Source organism: Pezoporus wallicus, unplaced genomic scaffold, assembly GCF_028554395.1.
Source record: "Pezoporus wallicus isolate ANWC-B61680 ecotype Strahan unplaced genomic scaffold, APGP_CSIRO_Pwel_v1 contig_4191, whole genome shotgun sequence".
In the NCBI taxonomy this organism is placed as follows: Eukaryota; Metazoa; Chordata; class Aves; order Psittaciformes; family Psittacidae; genus Pezoporus; species Pezoporus wallicus.
Window position 1 is genome coordinate 218,517 of NW_026641383.1, and position 21,467 is coordinate 239,983.

The window sequence follows — 21,467 nt, forward strand, 5'->3', positions numbered from 1 at the left end:
AAAATAATAGCTCTTCCTTGAGCAGTTTCCAGTGCTGCTCACTCTGGAGCAAAGCAGGACAGGGCTGCTGCGAGCCCGATGAGGGGGATTTGGATTAGATATTAGGAAGAAATACTTCCCTGTGAGGGTGGTGAGACACTAGCACAAGGTGCCCAGAGAAGCTGTGGCTGCCCCATCCTGGCAGTGTTCAAGGGCAGGTTGGACGGGCTTGTAGCAACCTCTCTAGTGGAAGGTGTCCCTGCCTGTGGCAGGGGTTGGAACTGGTGGAGCTTTAAGGCCCTTCCAGCCCAAAACATTACATGATTCCATGAAAGTCCCAACTGCACTTAGAGCCCTAGGAGTAAGCGCCGCAAGAAAGGCAGTGTGGTGTCACCAGCGGGGCCACAAATGCATGGCAGTGCATCAGGAAGAAGACAGGTAAGTGGCAGAAGTTACCCTCAGTATAGCTCCATCCCCTTATAGCCTCTCCTTTCTGTCCTCTGTAGCTTTGCAAAATGTGTCTGGAGGGCAAAGCTCACCTTTCCTTTTGCTTTCTTGCAGGAAATGCAAGGAAAAGAAAAATTGCTCCATCTTGCAGTTGCAGATGCAAGGCACAGAAGTTAAAGGTCAGATCTGAAACAGATGTAGGCCTTTGCAAAACAAGATGCCCCAAGACAGGTCTCATGGGGGCCAGAGCTGGTGTGGCTGAACAGTTCTCCCAGAGGGACCTGCTTTGATGCAGGAAAATGCTGCTCAGGACAGTAACATTTCTGTTGCTAGAGGTAAGGTATCACTTTCCCGATTCCATTGGATTCTAGGGTCATCTGGTCACATCCACCTCTTTTCTTTCCTTATTTTCCCTTTTCTGAAATTCCCTCTTTTCTCAGGGGGAGCCCAACCCACAGGTGCCAGGAGGCTTTTCTCACAGTTCAGGGCAGGGCTGCAGGACCACGGACTCCCAACTCACACCAAAAGGGAGAAGGAGGTGGAGCAAGAGAAAGAAAGGGAGGCTACTAGAGGACTGTTCATGTACACAGTCACAGGACTTTTCCGATGTGAAATCCATCAGCAGCCACGCTGGCTGATGGGGCAGGAGCGAGCGTTGCCAGCCCTACAAAGCTGTGCCCTGGAAAGAGCTGCCACGATCTGAAAGCGGAGTTTATTAACTCCAGATTTTCACAGTGTAGCTGGCACGCCAACAATACGGCCCGAGCACAAAGAATCACTTGCAGCTATAAATCAGGGGAAGGCATCTCCAAAGGCTCCTGCGAGCCTGAGTCATGAACAGCCGCTGTGCCAAGTGCCAGCTGCTGAAGGGCAGCGTGTCCACAGCTGGGTCACTGAGCTAGGGGCATTACTGGCTGCCCGAGGAACGAAACAGCCAGGAATGGAAACTGTTTTGCTGGCCAAAGAGCACAGCTCTCATAAACACTGGGCTGGACACTTGCTTATACACAAAGGGAGCTTGGGCTGCTGGTCAGTCAATAGGGGAAAAGGGGGAGGTGAGTTTTAATCATAGAATCCCAGACTGGTTTGGGTTGGAAGGGACCTTAAAGCTCACCCAGTTCCAACCCCCTGCCACAGGCAGGGACACCTTCCACTAGAGCAGGTTGCTCCAAGCCCTGTCCAACCTGGCCTTGAACACTGCCAGGGATGGGGCAGCCACAGCTTCTCTGGGCACCCTGTGCCAGCGCCTCAGCACCCTCACAGGGAAGAGCTGCCTAATGTCTAATCTCAATCTCCCCTCTGTCAGTTTAACACCATTCCCACTTGCCCTATCCCTACATGCCCTTATAAAAAGCCCCTCTCCAGCTTTCCTGTTGGCCCATTTAGGTACTGGAAGGCTGCTATAAGCCTTGGTTATTCAGCCTGGCAAAGTCTTCAGGGCTGAACAACCCCAACTCTCTCAGCCTGTCTTCACAGGAGAGATGCTGCTATGAAGGAGCCATGGGTCCTGTAGTGGCTCAGTTGAGGAGGGGGCTTTCAGGAATAGCTGAGGGATTTACTCCTAATGAAGGAACTAGGGCAACACTGTCCCAACTATCATAATCCTCTGCTTGCTTTGGCATGTTTAGAATGTTATGTCATTTTGTCTACAGGAACAGATGGAAAGGGTGGAAAGGTTACCTGCTACTGCTGTTCGATGCTGTTGTCCAGCTGGAAATAACCATCTCTGAAGCAGAGCAAGTAGGGTGAAAATGTGTGTGCATTGACACAGCATCAGCCTTCCTCTGGGGAAGGGTTGGAGCCTGAGCCTCCCTTTGTCTTGCTGCAGCAGGCTCACACCACTCTGCTGGCTGGGGGCTTAAAGCTCTATAGCTAAGCTTGGAAGAGACCCCTTCATTTTGTACTATGTCCTTTAGGAAGGTTTAGGAGAGGGTATGATACAGCAGTAACAGCTGTATCCAGGAAGGAGAAAACAGCAAACAGGTTTGCAAGCAGCTCTCTTGCTGTGCTCCTCCTGTGTGATTTAGTGCCTCTCACCCTTCAACTCCCCTGCAAATGCCGCTTTGAGCTTGTTGGCATGGGCAGCGTTTGAGGAGGTAAATGAGTAATTGTGTCCTTTTTTAACAAGCATAAGGCCATATCTGGGACCTGATGTTAGGTCAAAACTGGGACTTGAAAGAAAAGCTTTTCTCCCCCCCAGAATACTGCTGTAAAGTAGTCCTTGTACTCAGGTAAGAACTCTGAGACTGCTGAGCACTGAGCAATTTTTCTTGATGCTGCTAAATACAGCAGGACTCAGGGGAATGTGGTTTTGCTGTTCAAGTCTGTCCTGAACTTGCCACTTTTCGTTTCCTTTCCAGTAACTGATCATCTTGAACCTTCCCTTTCTGCTGGGAGCACAAACTTCTCATGGGGGTGCTTTCCTGTTTGCCCCCTACCCTTTAGATCATTGTGTTAATCTTTGATTGGGACCCTGCTGGTATTTCTGCAGAGTAAATAGAGTTATCGAATATATTCACATCTTAAAATTCAGGTGAGAGCAGCTCATGTGGATGCAGGGATGTGTATAGCAAAGGGAGGCAGAGGAGAAGTTCACTTATTTTTCTCCTTGAGTTGCAGGCCAAAACTTCACCCAAAAAATGAAGGCTTTGCCACATGTTCTCTATAACCAGCCAAATAAAATATTGTGTCTTAAAGCATTCGGGGTCAGAGAAATCACTCAGGCCCTGTGCTTAGCATTTTTTCTTCCTCACAATAGCTTCTGCTGAATGGTAAACTTTAAAACTATGCATGTGGGGAGCCAGATCCTGACCCCCATCACATCTGCTCTGCATTGCTGCAAAATGTGCTGAGGAGGCAGAAAGTTAGCTTAGCTGGATTGCGGGAGATTACCCTGACCCAACCTGTTGGCTGTGGTGCAGGAGACTGGGTACTGTGGTAACAGAATGGCAGAAGGAAGAGGATTTGGTGTGATACTCGTGTATTTGGGTATGTGTTGGGCAGGATTGTGGATATCCCCCCGTTAGCATCTCAAGGGTGAGGTACTCTTGCAACAGGGCTCTGGTGCTTGGCAGCAGCCAAAGCCATGGCTTTGACTGTTCTCTGGATGTACATGTTGTTGTCATATGAGAAACACATGTGTTACACAAAGCACAACTTTCACAGCTTTCTCATGTGTATGTCTACACGATCCTAAAGTCCTTTCCAGTCCTAACTGTTCTATGGGTCTGTGTTTCCTGATGCAAACTTCAGAGAGGGCTTCATTACTAGATAGTGATGTAGAGCAATTACAGCAGCTGGGGTGTTCCAACTCCAGTCTTTCCAGTGACCGAGCCCGGGTACAACCACACACATTCCTGTTGTGAAGCAACCTCCTGTAAGTGTTTCCTAGAGTGTGTTTTCCTTTTAGCAGCAAGCCTGGGCATTTGCTGTATTGGAGGGACACCCTCCTGTCTAACTTGGCGCTGGTTGCTACAAGCACTGCAAACCTTTTCTGTGTTTAAATGGAGAAAATCAAACTGGAGTGGCCTGAAGCTATTCGCAGAGCATACTGTGTTTGAGTAACCCGGCCTTTCTCTTTAAAAACTCTGACTAGGCTGGTTTATACAGGTTTTTATTTCCCCACTGTTTAAAATTCATATCTTGTTTTAACAATAATTCAGTCTTGGCTAGTTCATTAAATAAAAAAAAGTCTGCATTGAATTTAGCCATGATTATCCACCTCTGGAATTTCAATCTTGCTTATTCTCCATTTTCTCACAAACCTACAATACTTCATGTTTTCCTCAGAGACACAGATCCTGAAACAGAGAACAAGGAGGAAATTTCAGTTTTCATTACAATGTAATATTAAAAAGCATAGTGTTTTCTTTTGTAATGATGGAGAAAAGATTGAAAATGAGAGCTGAATACACTCTACACACTCAGGAACCAGAACGCAATGATTAAAACCCCCAAAATTCATTGAGATCTTTTGTTTGCTTGTGACTTTCTGATTTCAAACAAGCAACAGGATTTCAGAGGCCATGTTTGCCCACTCAGCAATGGGCAATGCTGGGATCCTGTTGAATACTGCAGGACAGGTGCTCCAAATTGTTCTTGTTTCCCCTGATCATTAGTCCCTCAACCTGCCCAAGGTCCTTCTCTTTCTACCCCAGCACAATTTCTCTTTGCTTTCCTTTGCTGAAGCCTGGAGAGCTCAATTGTGTGGGTGCCCTCCTGACTCACTCAAAGAGAGCAAGCCTCAGGCTCTCCTTTGGCACCAGAGATCCCCAGGACCTGACCCCATGGCTGGAGGCAGTGACGGCCATGGGAGATGATCATTGCAGAGTGCTGGTGTCTTCAGGCTCCTTTTTGGTATGTGTCCTAATTCAGCTTTATGACCTGGTGGTCCTCAGCTTTTTGAGCAGCCAGCCCTGCTGCTGTGATTCCTATGGCTCCTGTTGGTTCCTGTTTGGCTTTCCAAGGTGGCAAATGGGGAGAAGTGCTGTGACTGAAATGACTTTCCTCTCTTGTGAACCTGCAGAAAGGGGCATCCTACCCTAAGGACCACCCTCTCACCATGGGCTGAGCCTGTGACCTGCCTGCACGTGCACTGATTCCTCTTCTACTGGTGCTACCCTGCCTGCCAGGAGGCTGCAAACAATACTGTAGGCACTGTAAGTATCTCTACTGAGAGAGAAAAGTCCCAGGGAGGAAGGGTAAAAGCACAGCTACTTTCTTGCTGCACCTCAATATCCTTTTGCCAGCACTTTGCTGTTTTGCTGCTAGTAGAAGGAATTCCATTTTTTTCGCCCTCTCTTCTCCCAGATTTCCACAAGGATGTGTTCTGCTCCCTACCCATTTCATGTATCCCGCTGTGCACACCAATCAAAGTCTCACTTAGGTGAAATAATGCTAACCCAGGATCTCTTGTTCCCATCAGCAGGGCTGCTGTTGCGGTGAGGCACAGCCCTGCCTTCTTTACTCCTGAGCACTTTCTGCTGCTGGCTCTGCTTCTCTACCTGCTGTTTATAGTAAGGACTCATTACAGATGTGAGCTCATTAAACACCCCAAGCCACACTTCCCTGATTCTATTTATGGTGTCTTCCCTCTCTATTCCTTTTCACAGCCCCCACCTTAGTCACTACTCAGTTCTTGGCATCTGGGTTTTGTTTTTATTTAAGCTTGGAACTGATAAAGCATGAGGAAAGGGGAAGATTTGGAGAGGCAGAACAACATCACAAGCAAAGTGTATGTAGGGTATGTTTAGTGTTAGACTAATTGGCCTTAAGTGTATGGGCAGCAGACTGGCAGCAAAGCTATTGCATTAAAAGAAATAAGAGACTATTTACCCTATAAAGTTAAAAGGCACAGGACAGACAAACAGGAGCCCTTTAGACCTCCTGGGATTCCTTGTGTCCTGCCAGCAGCTGAGATTGCTTTCTTGCCCTTCGCACTGGTCAGTCCAGAGCTGACCCTTGGCCACCAGCCTGGCTGGGAGTCCCATGGAGAGCTCACAAGAGGAGGGGAAGTGACATGAAATCTAAACATCTCTGCAGAGGTATTTAGGTGGCCAAAAGTGCAGAGAGGCACTTAGTGGCCTTTTAAAAGTTCCTTCAGAGATTAGAGGCAGAGAGGAGGAAAACTGCCGTCTCAGGGATTGAGTCTGAAGAGCCTTACCCACTTCGAAGCCTCGGAAAACCTCACCAGGCACCTCACTTCATGTCTAAACACCCCAAGCATCTTGGAAAACCTGCTCCAGAGTAGTTATTACTTCTCTTAAGCAGTTTCTGCCCACCCAAGTCTGGGAACAGAGTCTCAGCAGTGTCCCTTCTTACTGTGTGATACTGCTGCCATATGCACTACAGTGTGAGGGACTCATGGAACCAAGGGAAGACAATTCCTCTTGCAGCAGCATGTTTCTAGCTGATGCTGATTTGCAATAGGACTGTCAACAGCAGCTGGAGAGCCCTGATCCTGGAAAACAGTATGTCAGTTGCCTGGGTTGGTTTTAGTTCTTTAATTGTTTGTCTGCAACCTAATGGGGTGCAGCATTGCTTGGAGGTGAAATGTGCCACTGCTGCTGCTTTACTGTTGCTGTTGTGGAAAGTGGGGTCTGTCTGGCCAGGTCCAGAAGGACGTGGGGAGATGGGCTGGCTTAGATGGACTGGCTTGCAGTACCCTTTGAAAGCTGCACAGACCTGTAAGTCACTTATATTTATATAATTTCTCTGTCTCTTTCTACATCTGAATTTTAAACATCCGTTAGAAGGCAATACTGCTTTTAGTGTGAGCCAAGTTTTTCTTCTAAAGCCCATGTTCCCTAAAGCCTTAGTACTTTATTTCCTTTGTTCTGATTTATTGCTATTGCCTTACCACATATGCTAGGCACAGAGGAGAAAAAAAATACCAAAACCAACAAAACAGCCCTCTCTAACCCCTCCCGAGACCACATACATCAGGATTAACACACCTAATCTATTATACCAAGTGATTCAACAGTGAACTAACCTCTTATTTCTTAGCTGCCTCCCAGTAGATATGCTGATGAAGAGTGAGTGTAGGTTAATAATGTGAGCGTTGTGGTAAACCCAATGAAAGCTACTGTGGGGAACTGAAAACTGGGATAGATGCTGAATCTGTTGAATGATGGATTAAAAAATAGTAATTATTGACTGTATTTCTAAATAGGGATTTTGTCGATATCATTTTAATGTGCCTTTTCTCAATACCTAAAGTGGCCTCCTTTGTCAAAGGGTGAATTCTGTTCCACAAAATAAAGGTCCCTTTTTGGTATCTCAGGGTAAGCATCAAGCAGCTTCAGCTCTCTGGAACAGAAAAGTCTACTAAGGTTTGCTTTCCTGGAGCTGGTTCAGCCTGGATAATAGCAGAAGGCTCAATTATTTTCATTGCTCCTTGTACTGAAGTTAGCTCCATGTTTTCCTCCTCAAATGTGAACCAATAGTGCAGAGGTTGAGCTGTGGCTGTGAGTCAGATGGACCTCAGCAAAGAAAAATTGATTGGGTACTATGGGGTGTCTGTGACACCCACTTCTTGTACCCTCAGGTACACCAAGGAAATGCCTACACCAATATATGTGTCTGTACCCATAACTTTTTTGGTTTAATTCTGCAAAAATTTATCTATTCATATTGAAGTTTATAATTCATCTAACACATTGAATGTCTGGTATCTTGCCCATGTCCTTGGCAGGACGAGGTCTCTCTGTTGTCTCTAGGAGTATGGTGGAAATCATGACCAACCTGCTGCATTATCTAAGAGGGTTTCTAAGAGGGCTTCAGAAGCTGGTGCAAAATCCCACTGGCTGCTCTCACGGCTGTGCTTAGCTGTATGCACCAAGAGCAGGGCTGCTGGCTGGTCCAGGCAGTACCCATGTGCCATATGAAAGTGGTTGCTACCAGCATAGCACAGGATATGGGGATTTTGTGTGTTGGCGGTTGCCACTGAGTTCGGAGACATTGGGGTGAATCCTCTCTTTGTAGACAGCTGGTTTACATTCCCAATGGCAGTGGCAGCAGGGTGCTGGGACATGCTTTCCTCCGAGATCACCATAGGCTTTAGAAGAAGTGTTTAAACACATTGTGTCCCAATGCTCTGTGAATATAAAGGTCAAATAAAGCTAAGCCATCACAAGGGAAGAGATGTCCTGGCCAAAGGGAACACTGTTAATACTTGCCTTCTTAATACTTTCCTCCTTCCTGTAAACCGTCTCAACAGCGGCTTGTGCTCTGCTGGGTATACTCACATCATTGTTTGAGCTGATGCATCACGAGCTGCTTTGCTTTACTTGCATTTTCCCTTTGAGGCAGAGTATAGATGTGAAGCTCCTTGTCATATTCAGGCCTGTTAACTGTGTTAGTTGACAAAGGGGAGCATTCAAAAGCCTGCTCTGAGGCATATTTGTCTTTTTTTTTTCTTCTCCTTTTTAAATGGAAACCAGCTTTCCTAGCAAAATGTTTTACAGAATCTGCCCCCTTGAAACCAGTATGAGACAACGGCAGTGATTGCAGCTAGTTGCAACGTCCCTGAGGCACATCATGTTACAAGAGGGGCTGCTCACAAAACCTCTGTGAAGGAAACCTACTGAGACCTGTCTCGCTGGGGATTGTCAGCTCATCTGAGGTGAGCTATACACCCGATTTCACTTGGTTTCTTTGAAGAACAAGCTGTACATACCCAAGCCAAGTCCAATGAACTGAAGCTTTAGTAAATTGAGACCTGAATTTGAGTGAGTTTGGGCCAACAGTGGGTTGGTTTTAGTGAAAACGAAGTCAAACTTTGACCCCAGACCACAGAAGTTTTCTGATTTTGAACATCTCTTGAGGATTCAGTTAAGCCAGGAAGTTACAGACAGTGATGACACAGAAAGTCAGTGCTGCTGTGTAAGTCTCACCTAAATCCTAAAGGCAAGATCAAATCCTAATCTGAAATGGTCAGACCACTGCTTTGATAAGACTCAGAGCACAAGTCACTGAGCATTTTTATAATCACCATCATCTGATTATTTTAGACTGATTTCAGCTCCAACCAAGGTGTGCTTAAAGCAGTGTACTTAGTAAAAAGTCCAGTAAACTGTTTGTCTTAGTATGGTTTGTTTGGTTCTTGGAAACTTTTTCAAAGGGCAAACTCTGTTTTGTTTGGGGGAAAAAGGCAAACTGTGCCTGCCTGGTTGAAAGCTGCTCGTGAGAAGATCTTTCTCAGAAAGACTTAAGAGCATTGAGCCCTGTTTTGTTTTCTTAGAAAACAGGAAATGAATTTTAGCTCTGCATTTAACTTGATTTCTTAAGTGCCTTGCTTTGTGTGATCACTTTTGGGTTCTGGAATGCTACAGAAATTATCGGAGGGCATTTTCAACACTTTAAAATTAAAACCAAATTGTTGAAATTGTGCCAGCATTTAAATGAAAATTGTTTTCTTAAACAAACTCTTGAGGACTTTCAATATTTTTTTAATCACAAGAGCATTCTTAACCCAAACACCTCTTCGTAGTGGTTTTTCAAGTATCCAGTCTGCTAAAACCAGATGTGTCTTAGGATGTAATCAAATTCAAGATCTTTTTAGCCAAAAACTAGATGAGCAGGGAGTGCTAGTTCTTCACACAGCACGAAGGCATAAGTGGGTGTAACTGCAAATACCATCTCTGCCTCTGTGCCCACAGAAGTGTCTGGGCAGCAATACCAGTGCAGACCTCTGCTGTGGAGAGAGGTCAGGTGTGGGGCTGAGTATCTGGGGCCTGTGCAGCTCACAGCAGCGAGCAGGGAATAACAGAGGCAGGAGCTGGCTCTGAGATGTGCTGCTGTGCAGATGCTCTGATATTCAGCTTTCCACACAGTGGAAAAAAGAGACACAGAAGCTGCAGCAGATGAATGAGGGAGGATTAGCATAGCCCTTGAACCTTTGGGAGAGGTAGTGTGGTGAGCTTACACATACATGCCTCAGGAGATGCTGCATGTAGACAGAGAGTGCGTCTGGGTACTAGCAGCAGCACCTAGTCTGGGGCAATGAAGCAATGGGACTTCTATAGGAAGCTCCTCAAACACTCAGGATGCATCTGGCTCTCTTTTCGCATGCAATGGGGTATAGCTGGCCCTTAGGTGTTTTATGGGCACTAGAGCCTCTCAGGCACAGTTTGGGCTTGAGCTGCAAATGACAGCAGCCAGAAGCTGTGCTGTATCCTGCTGGAAAATCTGGGACTGGTGTTCTGTCAAATCCATCTAGGCCAGTATCTCATCCCTGACTGAATCCAGCAGCAGCCGCCTAGAAGTGTTTGAGATCAGGACGTATGTGGGACAAGATCATTCCCTGATGCTCTCTGCTAGCTCTGGGACTTCTAGAAGCAAAGAACTTCCATGGGGATCCACGACCCTGTTCTTCTCTAAGGTGATCCCAGACCAAGTTCCACATCTAGGCTCTGAGTGCCAGCCCCGCTGCCTGTCTATGGGGTATGTTGAATGAAATCCTGTCCCTCCTGGAGAATGGTTGCTGTCCCTAGGTGAGCTTTCAGCCCTGCTAGAACAAGGCCTTGCTCTAGCCCCAGGCAGGGGTTTGGCTCCAGTCGGTGGGTGGTAGCTGGCTGTGGGAATGGGAAATTAAATCTGTGTCTATAAAAGCAGTGGTTGAGGGTTTTGACATCATTTCATAGGTGGATTGGGAGAAGAAGGAAAACACCCTAAGATAAAGGAAGCTAGCCTGGTGGATGCCAGCTGAGGATGTGGTCCTTCGCTGGTGCTTCTTTGATAGTGCAGGAGACCTGAACAGGATGTTTCTCCTTTGATGACCAGAAGCAGGACTGCTTGAGGAGTGTGTGTCCTGCTTTGACAGACTCTGTCCTTTCTGTGTGTAGTAAATGAAGGAGCCTGAAAACAGTTCCCCTCAGCTGTTATCAACCAACTTATACATACATGCCTCAGGAGATGCTGCATGTAGACAGAGAGTGAGTCCAGCAAAACAGCCCTTGTGTATTGGAAAAAAACCCAACCCAACAAATCCTTCCCAGTGACCCCAGCAGCACATGCTTCTCAATTAGCTGCAGGCCATGGAGCCAATACTGTAGGTGTGCCTTCAGGAAGGGTGTGGAGCAGAAAGCATTCCCCATGGGAACTGGGATGGGTATTTTATCTTCTGGGTTCTATTGGTCACGTTCATTCCAACAAATACTTTTAACAAGTGCTTTCATTCTTTTGCTGCAAAGGACATGTGTAAGTACAAGTGACCATGCAGCATATCTGATCCCAAGGCTTTGACATGTTTCTCCAATATATTGGATTTTCTGGTATTCACTCATTACAGAAGGCTGCCTACAAGATAAAATCCTATAAACAGTCCTCCAATGTCCCAGCTCTCCTGGCCTTTTCCTGCAGCGATAAGTAAACTCTTTAAAGAGCTAGTAACAAGAGAAGCATTGTAAGTGTTAAGAGACCTCTCCCTGTGAGTAACCTTAAAAGCTGCAATGCTGTGATCTAGAGAAGCTACAAACCAAAAAGAGCTGCATAAGCCTTTTCAGCTCTGTGGACATGGCACTCTTTCAGACCAGAGTTATCTTCTCCAATACATGTTGTGAAGGTAATGCTGTTATCCTCAGCTGTCTTCTGCTTAACTAGCCAGGCCTGGCTGGGGCTGGAACTGCAGGGATGTGAGTAAAGATAGGATCTCCCAGAGGCTTTTTTTGGCCAGGAAAATGCTGGCTTGGAAAAGGATGTGGAGCGTGTCCAAAATAACAGAGTCTGGAAGGAGTTTGCAATGGTCTGTTATTTCATTGTCAGCTAGGAGACATGAAATTTCCTTTGCCAGTTGAGTCCATTTCATGTTTTGCATAAGACAGCAATTGCTTCTTGTAAGACTTAGCATTTCTGCTAATTTAATGAGTTAGCCTTACAAATTGACTGCATCAGTCATTGTAAAGGCCTTTTCAAGTCCCACAAGCATGTTTTAGGCCTCTTGATAAAGCCAGTAGCATGCTGGACTTTTCACAAGCAGAAAGACCTCCAGAAGTATGCAAGTTATTTCTGGCATGTTGTATTCTCAACATGTCAAAGAAACATGGGTTATTTTTACACAAACAGGCAAATCAAAATGGTTCCTTAGCAAGCTCACATGAACATTCTTGGGCCCTGAGAAAGGAGAAAGCCTAAATCCAAACCGTAAGAAAAATCACTGCTTCTGAATTAGGTTTCTTGGATGGATCATGTTGTCACACCTTCAGAACCGGTTTGAACCTGTGATGAATGATGGAGGGAGTGAAGAACAAGACAGAGGGACAGGAGTTAATTTGGATATTTGATCTTTGAGTGGACTTTTTTTTCTTCAACTTGCTGTGAATTTATCATCAAAGGTAGTCCGTGACAAACTGCAGACACTTCTGGAAGTTCTTTTTAATTGCTGTTAATTGAAAGGTGATGTGTAGGTGTTGAGAGGAAAAGTGTCTCTGGAGCTGAACAGGCCTGTGTGGAAAGAACATGCCAACATCTTGCTGAAAGCAAGCAGCAAAGATTACAGGAGCGTCCTAAACTCTCTTGACATTGCAGCACACAAACCAAGCTATACACTTTGCACACACTGGAGGCTGTTTTGAAACTCCCTATTAAGGATTACAAATGCTGACTGCAGTTTGTAGGCAATCAGATATCACAGTTGTAGCCTCGGCTCAGTGTTTTATGTCTGAGCTGGTGTTACTGTGTAGGGTTCTAATGCATTAGATTACCTCAGCCAAAACCAAGTTATGGCACCCACCAAAGCTGAGTCCTGTGATAAAGATAAAAAATAGCATAGCATGGCCTGACCATTTTTTCCATTTCAGTGTTGAGAATTATTTTCTCACAGATTGAAAGGGCTTTGTAACAGAAAAGCAGTGTAAAGTGTGTGTAAACAGTGATATTTAACATGCATCCTCATGCATAGCTGCTGCTTGGGGTAGTGTTTCTGCTGGTTCAATACCCATGTCCAAATTCAGGAATAGCACTTGTTGCTTGGTTTGGTGGAGACACAGCCGTCTATGTCGAGGTTAATTTTGGCTCAGCTAGTATCATTAATGCTTACAATAATTAATTACTTCATGTCAATAGTTATACCTTTACTCAATGTGAGGGTAGTTCTTTTGCAAATACTTTATCCCAGGAAGATAAAGCGGAAGAGGGTGGTTTTGTACTGTCAAGACCTCCAGCAACTGAGTGCTCTTACAGGTGTGTTGATAGCTAGTACAACACAGGAACAGTGATGCTGTGGGATGTACATTGTATCTGCACGTGATGAAAGTTCACACGGACTTCTTGTCTTTCCTTTTTATTTTTTAACCTTGCACTTAAAATTTGCTGTCTCTTCTGTGGCAAGTCTCAAGAAGAAGCTTTGCATATAGTGCCAGCACGACAGCAAAGTGAGAGAATCATAGAGTGATTTGGAAGGAGCCTCAAAGCTCATCCAGTTCCAACCCACTGCCAAGGGCAGGGACACCTTCCACTAGACCAGGTTGCTCCAAGCCCCGTCCATGGCCTTGAACACTGCCAGGGATGGGGCAGCCACAGCTTCTCTGGGCAACCTGTGCCAGGGCTTCAGCACCCTCACGGGGAAGGACTTCTTCCTAATGTCTGATCTAAATCAACTCTTAGTTTAAAGCCATTCCCCCTTGTCCTGTCCCTACAGGCCCTTGTCCAAAGCCCCTCTTTAGGTTTCTTGTCATCCCCTTTAGGCACCGAGAGCTGCTCTAAGGTCTCCCTGGAGCCTTCTCTTCAGGCTGAACAAGCCCAGCTCTCTCAGCCTGTCTCCATAGCAGAGGTTCTTCTGCCCTCTGATCATCTCCATGGCCTCTTCTGGACTTGCTCAAGCAGTTCTTATTTGGGTGATTTCTATGCTCCAGATCTGAACGCAGTACTCTAAGTGGGGTCTCACAAACTGAGACAAGTACCTCTGGTATAATTAAGAGGTGATTAAGCCAGGTTGGATGGGGCTTCGAGCAACCTGGTCTGATGGAAGGTGTCCCTGCCTGTGTCAGGGGGTTGGAACTGGATGATCTCTAAGGTCCCTTCCAACCCAAACCATTCTATGATTATATGATACGATATGAGGACGATGCTGTTTCCTGGGTTTATCTGAATCTCCAGTGCTGAGAATTTGAGCTGAATCTTAGGTTTTCTTTTTAAGCAGAACATCCACCAAATTAAAATCCAGCACCACGAGGAGGTCCTAAGATGGGACTTGCTCCAGTTTTCTTGCTGAGCAACCATTTACGAATTGCTGCTAAAAGATGGCAGGGGATGGTAGTTGCTGTGCTGTCACATGGGCTGATACAGCACAGAACCTGCTTTGCATTCTCGAAGGGAAATTATCCAGTGCTGCAACTCACAATTTATAATAGGATGCATATTAATATCCCAAAAAGGCAATAAAATCTACTGTGTGCTTAAAAAAAAAGTAAGTAGGAGTATTACAAGCTGAGCAGTGAAAATCTGGAAGACTCCTTTGTTGGAGCCGAGCTGCGTGCCGGGCTATTCCTCCCTTAATTACAAGCAATTTTTCATCATCTCTTTCCTTCAAAGAAGGATTTTGTTCAGCGCTTGTGTTAATTTTAATCTCGCTAACATGATGCTCTCTTGGAATCTCTCCCTCATGTCATAACAGCAAGACATGCCGCTTCTTTTGTCCCTGCCGTTTGGGAGACGCACAGCTACTGCTGCTTGTCGCTGCAGCCCTGGTGTTGTTCCTATCAATATACCTCCCTTTAAAGGAAAACGGAACAAAACCCAAGAGTGGCATTTTTTATTCCCCAGAGTTGACTTTTATTTGTAGCATTTGAGTTAGCCTGTGCAAGTGCGTCATGAAAATCAGGGGGTTAGAGTGGATTCTGCCTTATTGTAGTGGAAAGCTTGTTACTCAGCATACCAATTATTTCTGAGTCACTATTTATGAAATGTCATGGAATAACTGCCTCACACAACGCAAAGTGAATAGTGCAAAATCAGGCGGTTTACGATTTTGACATTTTAGTGTATAAACATATTCCTGAGTCTCTCGGGGAGGGGGGAATTAGATAATGTTTTCATGACTTCTAAAAAATGACATTAGATTTCATAATCTGTAACACTCCATATGTACAGCCCATGTTGTGCATTTTATTACAGCCCCGGTGGCTGATATTACAAGCATCAGCTGCAAAGAGAAATTGCACAGAAGCTGGTTTGTGGAATGGGGGAGACAACATGGTCAAACCATGCAGAGCACACATCAAAGCCTGTGGGACAAGCTCTAACTGTGCACCTGGGCCATGCTGGGACACCAGAATTCACCCTGAGCTTTTCCGGTGTCAGTGTGGAACAGGTTGCCCAAAGAAGTGGTAAATGCTCCATCCCAGGCAGTGTTTGGACAGAGCCTTGGGTGACATGGTTTAGTGTGAGGTGTCCCTGCCCATGGCAGGGGAGGTTGGAACTTGATGATCTTAAGGTCCTTTCCAACCCAAACCATTTTATGATTACAAAGCCCTCCCTGAAGGAGGCTTTCTGGCCAGTGCTTGTCACTGGAGGATAAATTTGGGGTTTTGTCGAGCCCTGTGTGAACAATCCATTAACTCCAGAGTAACTGGGAGGTCTTGAGCACCTATGAGTGACCAACTGGGAGTGAGTACAGAGGGGAAGAAGGACGGGTTGCTGCTCCAAGTGTGCTTCTGAGTAGTCCCGCATGGTTTCTGGGAACAATGGGTGGATGCTTACCAGAATATGTGATTTCATAAAGTACTGTGCATAAACCCAGGCCTTTTATGCTCTTCTGCAAGCTTGCTTGGTGTTACGAAAGTCATGGGTTATGTCCTTGAATGCTGTGAGAATTCTCTATTGACATGTTTATCTAGCACCTTTCTGGAAAGGGGCAAGTGGTGATGAAGCAGCCACAGCTTCAGAAACCCTCAAATTGTCACTGGAAATCCCTGGCCATCACTGGGTGATAGTGGCAGTAGGTGTCTGGCAGTCAGGCACCATCTGGATGTTAGGGTTAGCCCTTCCCTTTCTGACATGGAGCTGGTGTTGGCAGCCTCCTGGACACTTGGCAGCGTGTCAGAGCTTGCACATGTACATGAGTACAGGATGGAGCCCTGGAACTGTGGTGGATCTGGGTGTTTAATGTGAATTTACAGCTGTTGCCAGACTCAGGTCACACATCCTTTCCTTAGTGCTTTACCCATTGGCATTACAATATTACAAGGAGTGTGATCTACCACACATTTTGCTGAAAGTGGTGAGATGATTTATCTTTTCTGTATTAGGATATAATTTTCTTTGTTTTGGAAGCAGACCCACAGTCTTCAGGTTATTTAACTATAAATCTGGTTTAACTTTTCTGTGAGATTTTATGCTTGTTATGAGCCTTGAGGTCTGCAAAATGATGATTTTTCCTAAACTAAAGCTTCACGGGAAGTGACATTTTGTTAATGAAACAGAAGTGAAACAATTATTTATACCATTCCAGCTGTATGTCTACTCTAACCTCCTTTTCCTTTCATGTTCCAAGTGCAAGAAATGCACCAGCAGCTGGTACTGAGAGAGGTAGGAGGCTTTCACTCATCTTTACAACTCCATATTGTATATATTTTCTGACTTTTCTATAAATAAAACCAGCCATTAAGAATGCCTCTGGCTATTATATCCAAGGATAAACATTTGAGATACATGAGAGATGCTCAGGGAATTGGTAAGTCTTCAGGAGAAAGAAAATGTCCTGAGATCAATTTCCTGATTCAGTAGTGAAGTCCTCATATCATATGAAATGTAATGTGATTGTCCATGGCTCTAATAAAATCTTGATTTTTCCACCGAGCTTTCATCTATAAAAATCAAATTTATCCAGCATTAGTCTGCATTTTGCAAGGGATAGGGTTTTTTGAAATAGATGTGATAGTAATCCTTTATGGAACATTAATATAGGAGAACAATAATTTGTTGCATTTTCTTCACACAGAAACAATCGGCTGGGAGATGTGCATAATAATTGTCTTTGTCCTTCATTGTCACAGGCCATTAGCTAATGAATTTAAGCTGTGCTTAGCTCTTGCTCCAGTAAGAAAACTACATTAGAGATCTTGTGGCCTTGGCATTATATAAAACCTTTCAGTGGGTTTTATTTTTGTCTTACTGAGGTGATGCTGCCATGGACTCAGGAATGCATCATGATTTTGCGGTAAGCAATGAGGTCAACATTGCCTGATGTAGCGGCTCAAGCAAGCTGAAGTGCATCTACAGTTATTAAAGCTGCCACATGCCAGAACCCCTTTGTTTGGTTCCTTATAATTTAGCCAAACTTTTTGGGCCTACTTTTGCAATGGCTGCAGGTTCATCTTTCGAGTGGGAAGGTTTGGTAAACTTGGTTCAGCTATTCCGAGATTCATGCTAGGAAAAATAAGTAGATTGGGCAACGTTTGAAACAAGCCGTAGGAGCATGTAACTGTAAGCTGAGCAGTTTTACCTTTGCAGTTTGCCCTGTCAACTAAATCACTGGCAAAAGAAAATCCTGTGATAAAGGAAGTGCTCTTCACTGTCCTGAGAAAATCCACTCACATCCTGGCTATCTGCAGGAAAAGAACATATGGAAATGAATGGCAGAATCTGTTTGGCAGTTGTTCCTCCCCCAACAAAATGATTTTAGTTTTCTGGAAAGGGAACTGTGTTAGAAATCACAAAACCTGGAGTGCAGGTCTTTCCTATTGACTGCACCATACCTTGATCCATCACAAACTGCTTGAGTATTTTAATCCTACTTTTAAAGGTGAGTAAGCATTGTTATCCTCTTGCTACAGACAGAACTCAGAGGCTGCACAAGCTAACCTTTGGCAGAGCTAGGAATGGATGCCATTTTCAGACCTTTAATCAAACTGCTTCTCTTACATGTGTCATTGCTGTGCTTGGCTGGGACCCCGCTGCTCCTCTCACAGATCAGAAGGACACAGGAGGCCTCTTCCTGCAGCTCCATCTTCCCTCAGCTGTCCTAGGCCAGCTTGCTACACCCACATCTGCATCTCAGGCACTGCAGAGTGGAGCTTCTGAGCCACAGCGCAGGGAAGCAACAGGATTGCAGCCAGCTGCTGCATCCTCAAAAGAGACACTGCTGCTGCCTAGCCATACTGGATGGCACCAGGCCCCCAGCTCTGCTGTCCTTTTTTCCATCTGTGTCACAGCTGGGAAATAACACACCATTCCTACTGCTTCATGGGTTTTACCTACTCCCAGGAAAGACACAACCCATTACTTCATTTGGGTTGCTGCCACCACTGGGCTGCCAGAATGGTGTGAGTAACAGAAAGGGCCAGGGACAAAATCCATACCACTGTGATTCGTGTTGGGCATCTTATCGGTACCAAAAAAAGGACCTGAAACTCCTAGGCATTACTTTGTATCTGAGTTTTGAGCTTACAGGCGTCTTAGATTGTAGAATCACACGATCACAGAATGGTTTTGGGTTGGAAGGGACCTTAAGGCTCATGCAGCTCCACCCCCCATGGCACAGGCAGGGACGCCTTCCACTAGACCAGGTTGCTCCAAGCCCTGTCCAACCTGGCCTTGAACACTGGCAGGGATGGGGCAGCCATAGCTTCTCTGGGCACCCTGTGCCAGCACCTCAGCACCCCTATAGTGAAGAATTTTTCCTGGTATCTGATCTAAATCTATACTTTTTCAGTTCAAAGCCATTCCCCCTTGTCCTGTCACTACATGACCTTGCCAAAAATCCCTCTCCAGATTTCTTGTAGGCCCATTTTAGATCTGGGAGAAGAATGGATGGTAAGTGTGTGACACACGTCTAATACCTGCAGAGACTCTCAGGAGAGCAGTTGTGGTGTAATTCTGTGTCTTTTTAGGGATTATTGTTTCTGCACAAGCTGTAACACCACCGCATTTGAGGGCTGGCTGTGGCGAAACGGTGATCAAGTTTTGCTGTGTCATGTAGAGAGATGGTGCCAGACAGCCGGCAGCACAGGCTATTTAACCTGCAAAGCGGTGTGAGAAACGAGTTGAGACTGCCACTCCTGTTAACATTTGCTTCCTTACCTCTTTTCATCTCCATAACCAGAGCCTGATGCTTCCATGGTCTGTGGACCCCAATACAGTTATACCGTCTGCCTACCTGGGGAAACGTTTGAATAGATAATGCAGAAAATGTCCTGAAGGCTGTATCCAAACCCTGAGATGCTTCAGTGTGCAATGAGCAGAATAAGCAGAATAAGTGGCAGAATAAGTGGCTAGGAAACTTTGGCACTCTGAGACGTGCAGAGGGCAGGTGCCAGATAGCAATGACCACTGATTTTTCTAAAGCGGCAACATTGACAGAGGTTGGTTCACACCAGAGGTAAATTCAACATGTATGAAAGGACTCTTGTTCTTCTTCAGCAGAGAGTGTACAGACAGACCGTCAGACAAACTAATCTCTCTGACAGTTTTCTCTTCAATGTCATTGAACTGCCATTCCCACAGGGCTTTGCCAGAATGTTTGATATATCCATTGTTTCCCGATACAGACAGATTCTGATAGCCTGGATGATACAGGAATTTTTGCCAGGAAGAGAGGGGCTGAGATGCCTTTACCAGCCTTTTGCTATTGTTGTGTAGGTCCTTTGCTGAGCTCCAGAGTTCTGGTTGGAAATGAAAGGAAGGTATACTGGTGACTGATTAGGTTGCATCTCGTTCCCACCACTTGTCCTGCGCTGCAAGCATGATTGATGGGGTTTTGGGATTCTGCTTTTTCTGGAGATAAACACATTTATGCCTCTATATCTTTCATTTCAAAACTAGTGATTCAAGATAGGCACTGCTCTATCACCTAGCTGCAGTTAGAAAGTAGCCCAAACTAGAGATTTCCTTTTTCCTACTCGTCCTTCTACACACCTGGCAAAGCATTCACTCCTTCTAGGCATGTGTCATGAGTCAGGACAATTCCTAAAGCTATTCAGAGGGAAAAAAATCTGAATGTCCCTTCCCAAGCCTATGAATGAATGATATCTACATTGAGCAACCTATTCCTTCAGCTGGGGACTCACTGAGGAGTCTGCAATAGGGATAGACCGTCAGTAAGGCTGCATGTCCTCCACAAGCTCCTGCAGAGGAATTTAGCAAATATGAGATTCTTAAGTGGGGCAAACTGGAGGAGCCCAAACCCCACCATCATCTGGCGAAATGAGTCCTACATCCTATTTGTACTGAGATCTAACATTTTTTCCTAACTGTGTGGATATCAGTATCATTGGAGAATTTAGGTAATAACTATGATGTTTGATGTATCCTTTTTGTCCTTAGAAAGAATGGCTTAGGGGTTCTCGGGGCAGCCAGTGAGTGTGTACGGATCTGGAAGGGGCTGAAGAATGGTGGTCCCATTCTGTAGCTTTGGATGGTTGGCTCTCTGTATTAAGTGAAAGCACCACAGGAATTAGTCAACATTTGCATGTTTTTTTCCCCAGTGCAGGACTGCCAGCAGTATATACAGTAGACAGAGTTTTGGGCTGGTTTATTTGTTAGAGGTGTTTAGTGGTTGATCACCAGACAGATTTCAGCCCACATCCCTGTCAAAGCATATCCACCAGAATGCTCTTTTTGCCATCACAGTACCTATGAGGGGTACCTTTTCTGTGTGATTTGATGCATATTCTGTGAGCAAACTCTCAACCATTTTATGTGGATGAAGTTGAACTCAGTATTGCTGCATGCAAATTTTGGAAGCTAACTGTCCCCATGTTTTCTGACAGTGTGACTTTAATATATATGCAGTTTAAACAGCATGCAGGGGGATTAGTGATAAGGTAATACACTCAGTTAAAAATAACTTGCAACACCATTTAAATCCCTGTGGATTAATCTGGGCATTGAAGAGCCGTTTCCGAGTCTGGAATTGCCTACCTTGGGTGTGATTATTTAGTTTCATTTTCAGATTAACTAGAGATATTTATCAAAACTGGGTGGCCGCTCAGATTTTAAAGATTGAGCAGGAAACTTTGCAGTCATTTTTACAACACAATTAATAATCGGTTGTTCTTTCGAAACTGATTCTCTCCACACCACCTCACACCTGCCCAACACCACAACCAAAGTCTGCAAACACTTGTCCACTTGCATGTCTTGCATAGAATAATAGAATCATCAAGGTTGGAAAAGACCTTTAAGATGATCATGTCCAACAGTCACCCCAGGACTGCCAAGGCCACCGCTAAACCATGTCACTGAGAGGCTCATCTACATGGTTTTTGAACACTTCCGGGGATGGTGACTCCACCACTGCCCTGGGCAGCCTGTTCCAATACCTGACAACCCTCTCTCTGAAGACATTTTTCCTAATATCCAATCAACACCCCCCCGGTGCAGCTTGAGGCCATTACCTCTTGTCCTATGCCTTGTTACTTGGGGAAAGAGACCAGGTCCATGGGGCTCATTTTCATCAGCTGCAAATTTGCTACCTATAAATCTGCAGGTTGAAGGTCACACCACATACATGTATTTCCACTCTGTGCTTTGAGATTCTTTTCATCAAGTGCTAATGTATGATGTTTTGGATTCTGGTTGTACAAGTTGTTAGATACAAATTT

At 45.2% G+C, this 21,467-nt stretch overlaps 1 protein-coding gene across 1 annotated transcript in view; it reads left to right on the plus strand.

Moving 5' to 3' along the window:
* Positions 1-5,217, plus strand: part of LOC130606857 (uncharacterized) — a 79,744-nt gene extending 74,527 nt beyond the window's left edge. Inside the window, exon 8 of the mRNA XM_057423440.1 lies at positions 4,952-5,217. Coding sequence (XP_057279423.1) covers positions 4,952-4,971 — 20 coding nt within the window. The 3' untranslated portion in view covers positions 4,972-5,217. The remainder of the gene's footprint in view (positions 1-4,951) is intronic.
* The last annotated feature ends 16,250 nt before the right edge of the window (positions 5,218-21,467 follow it).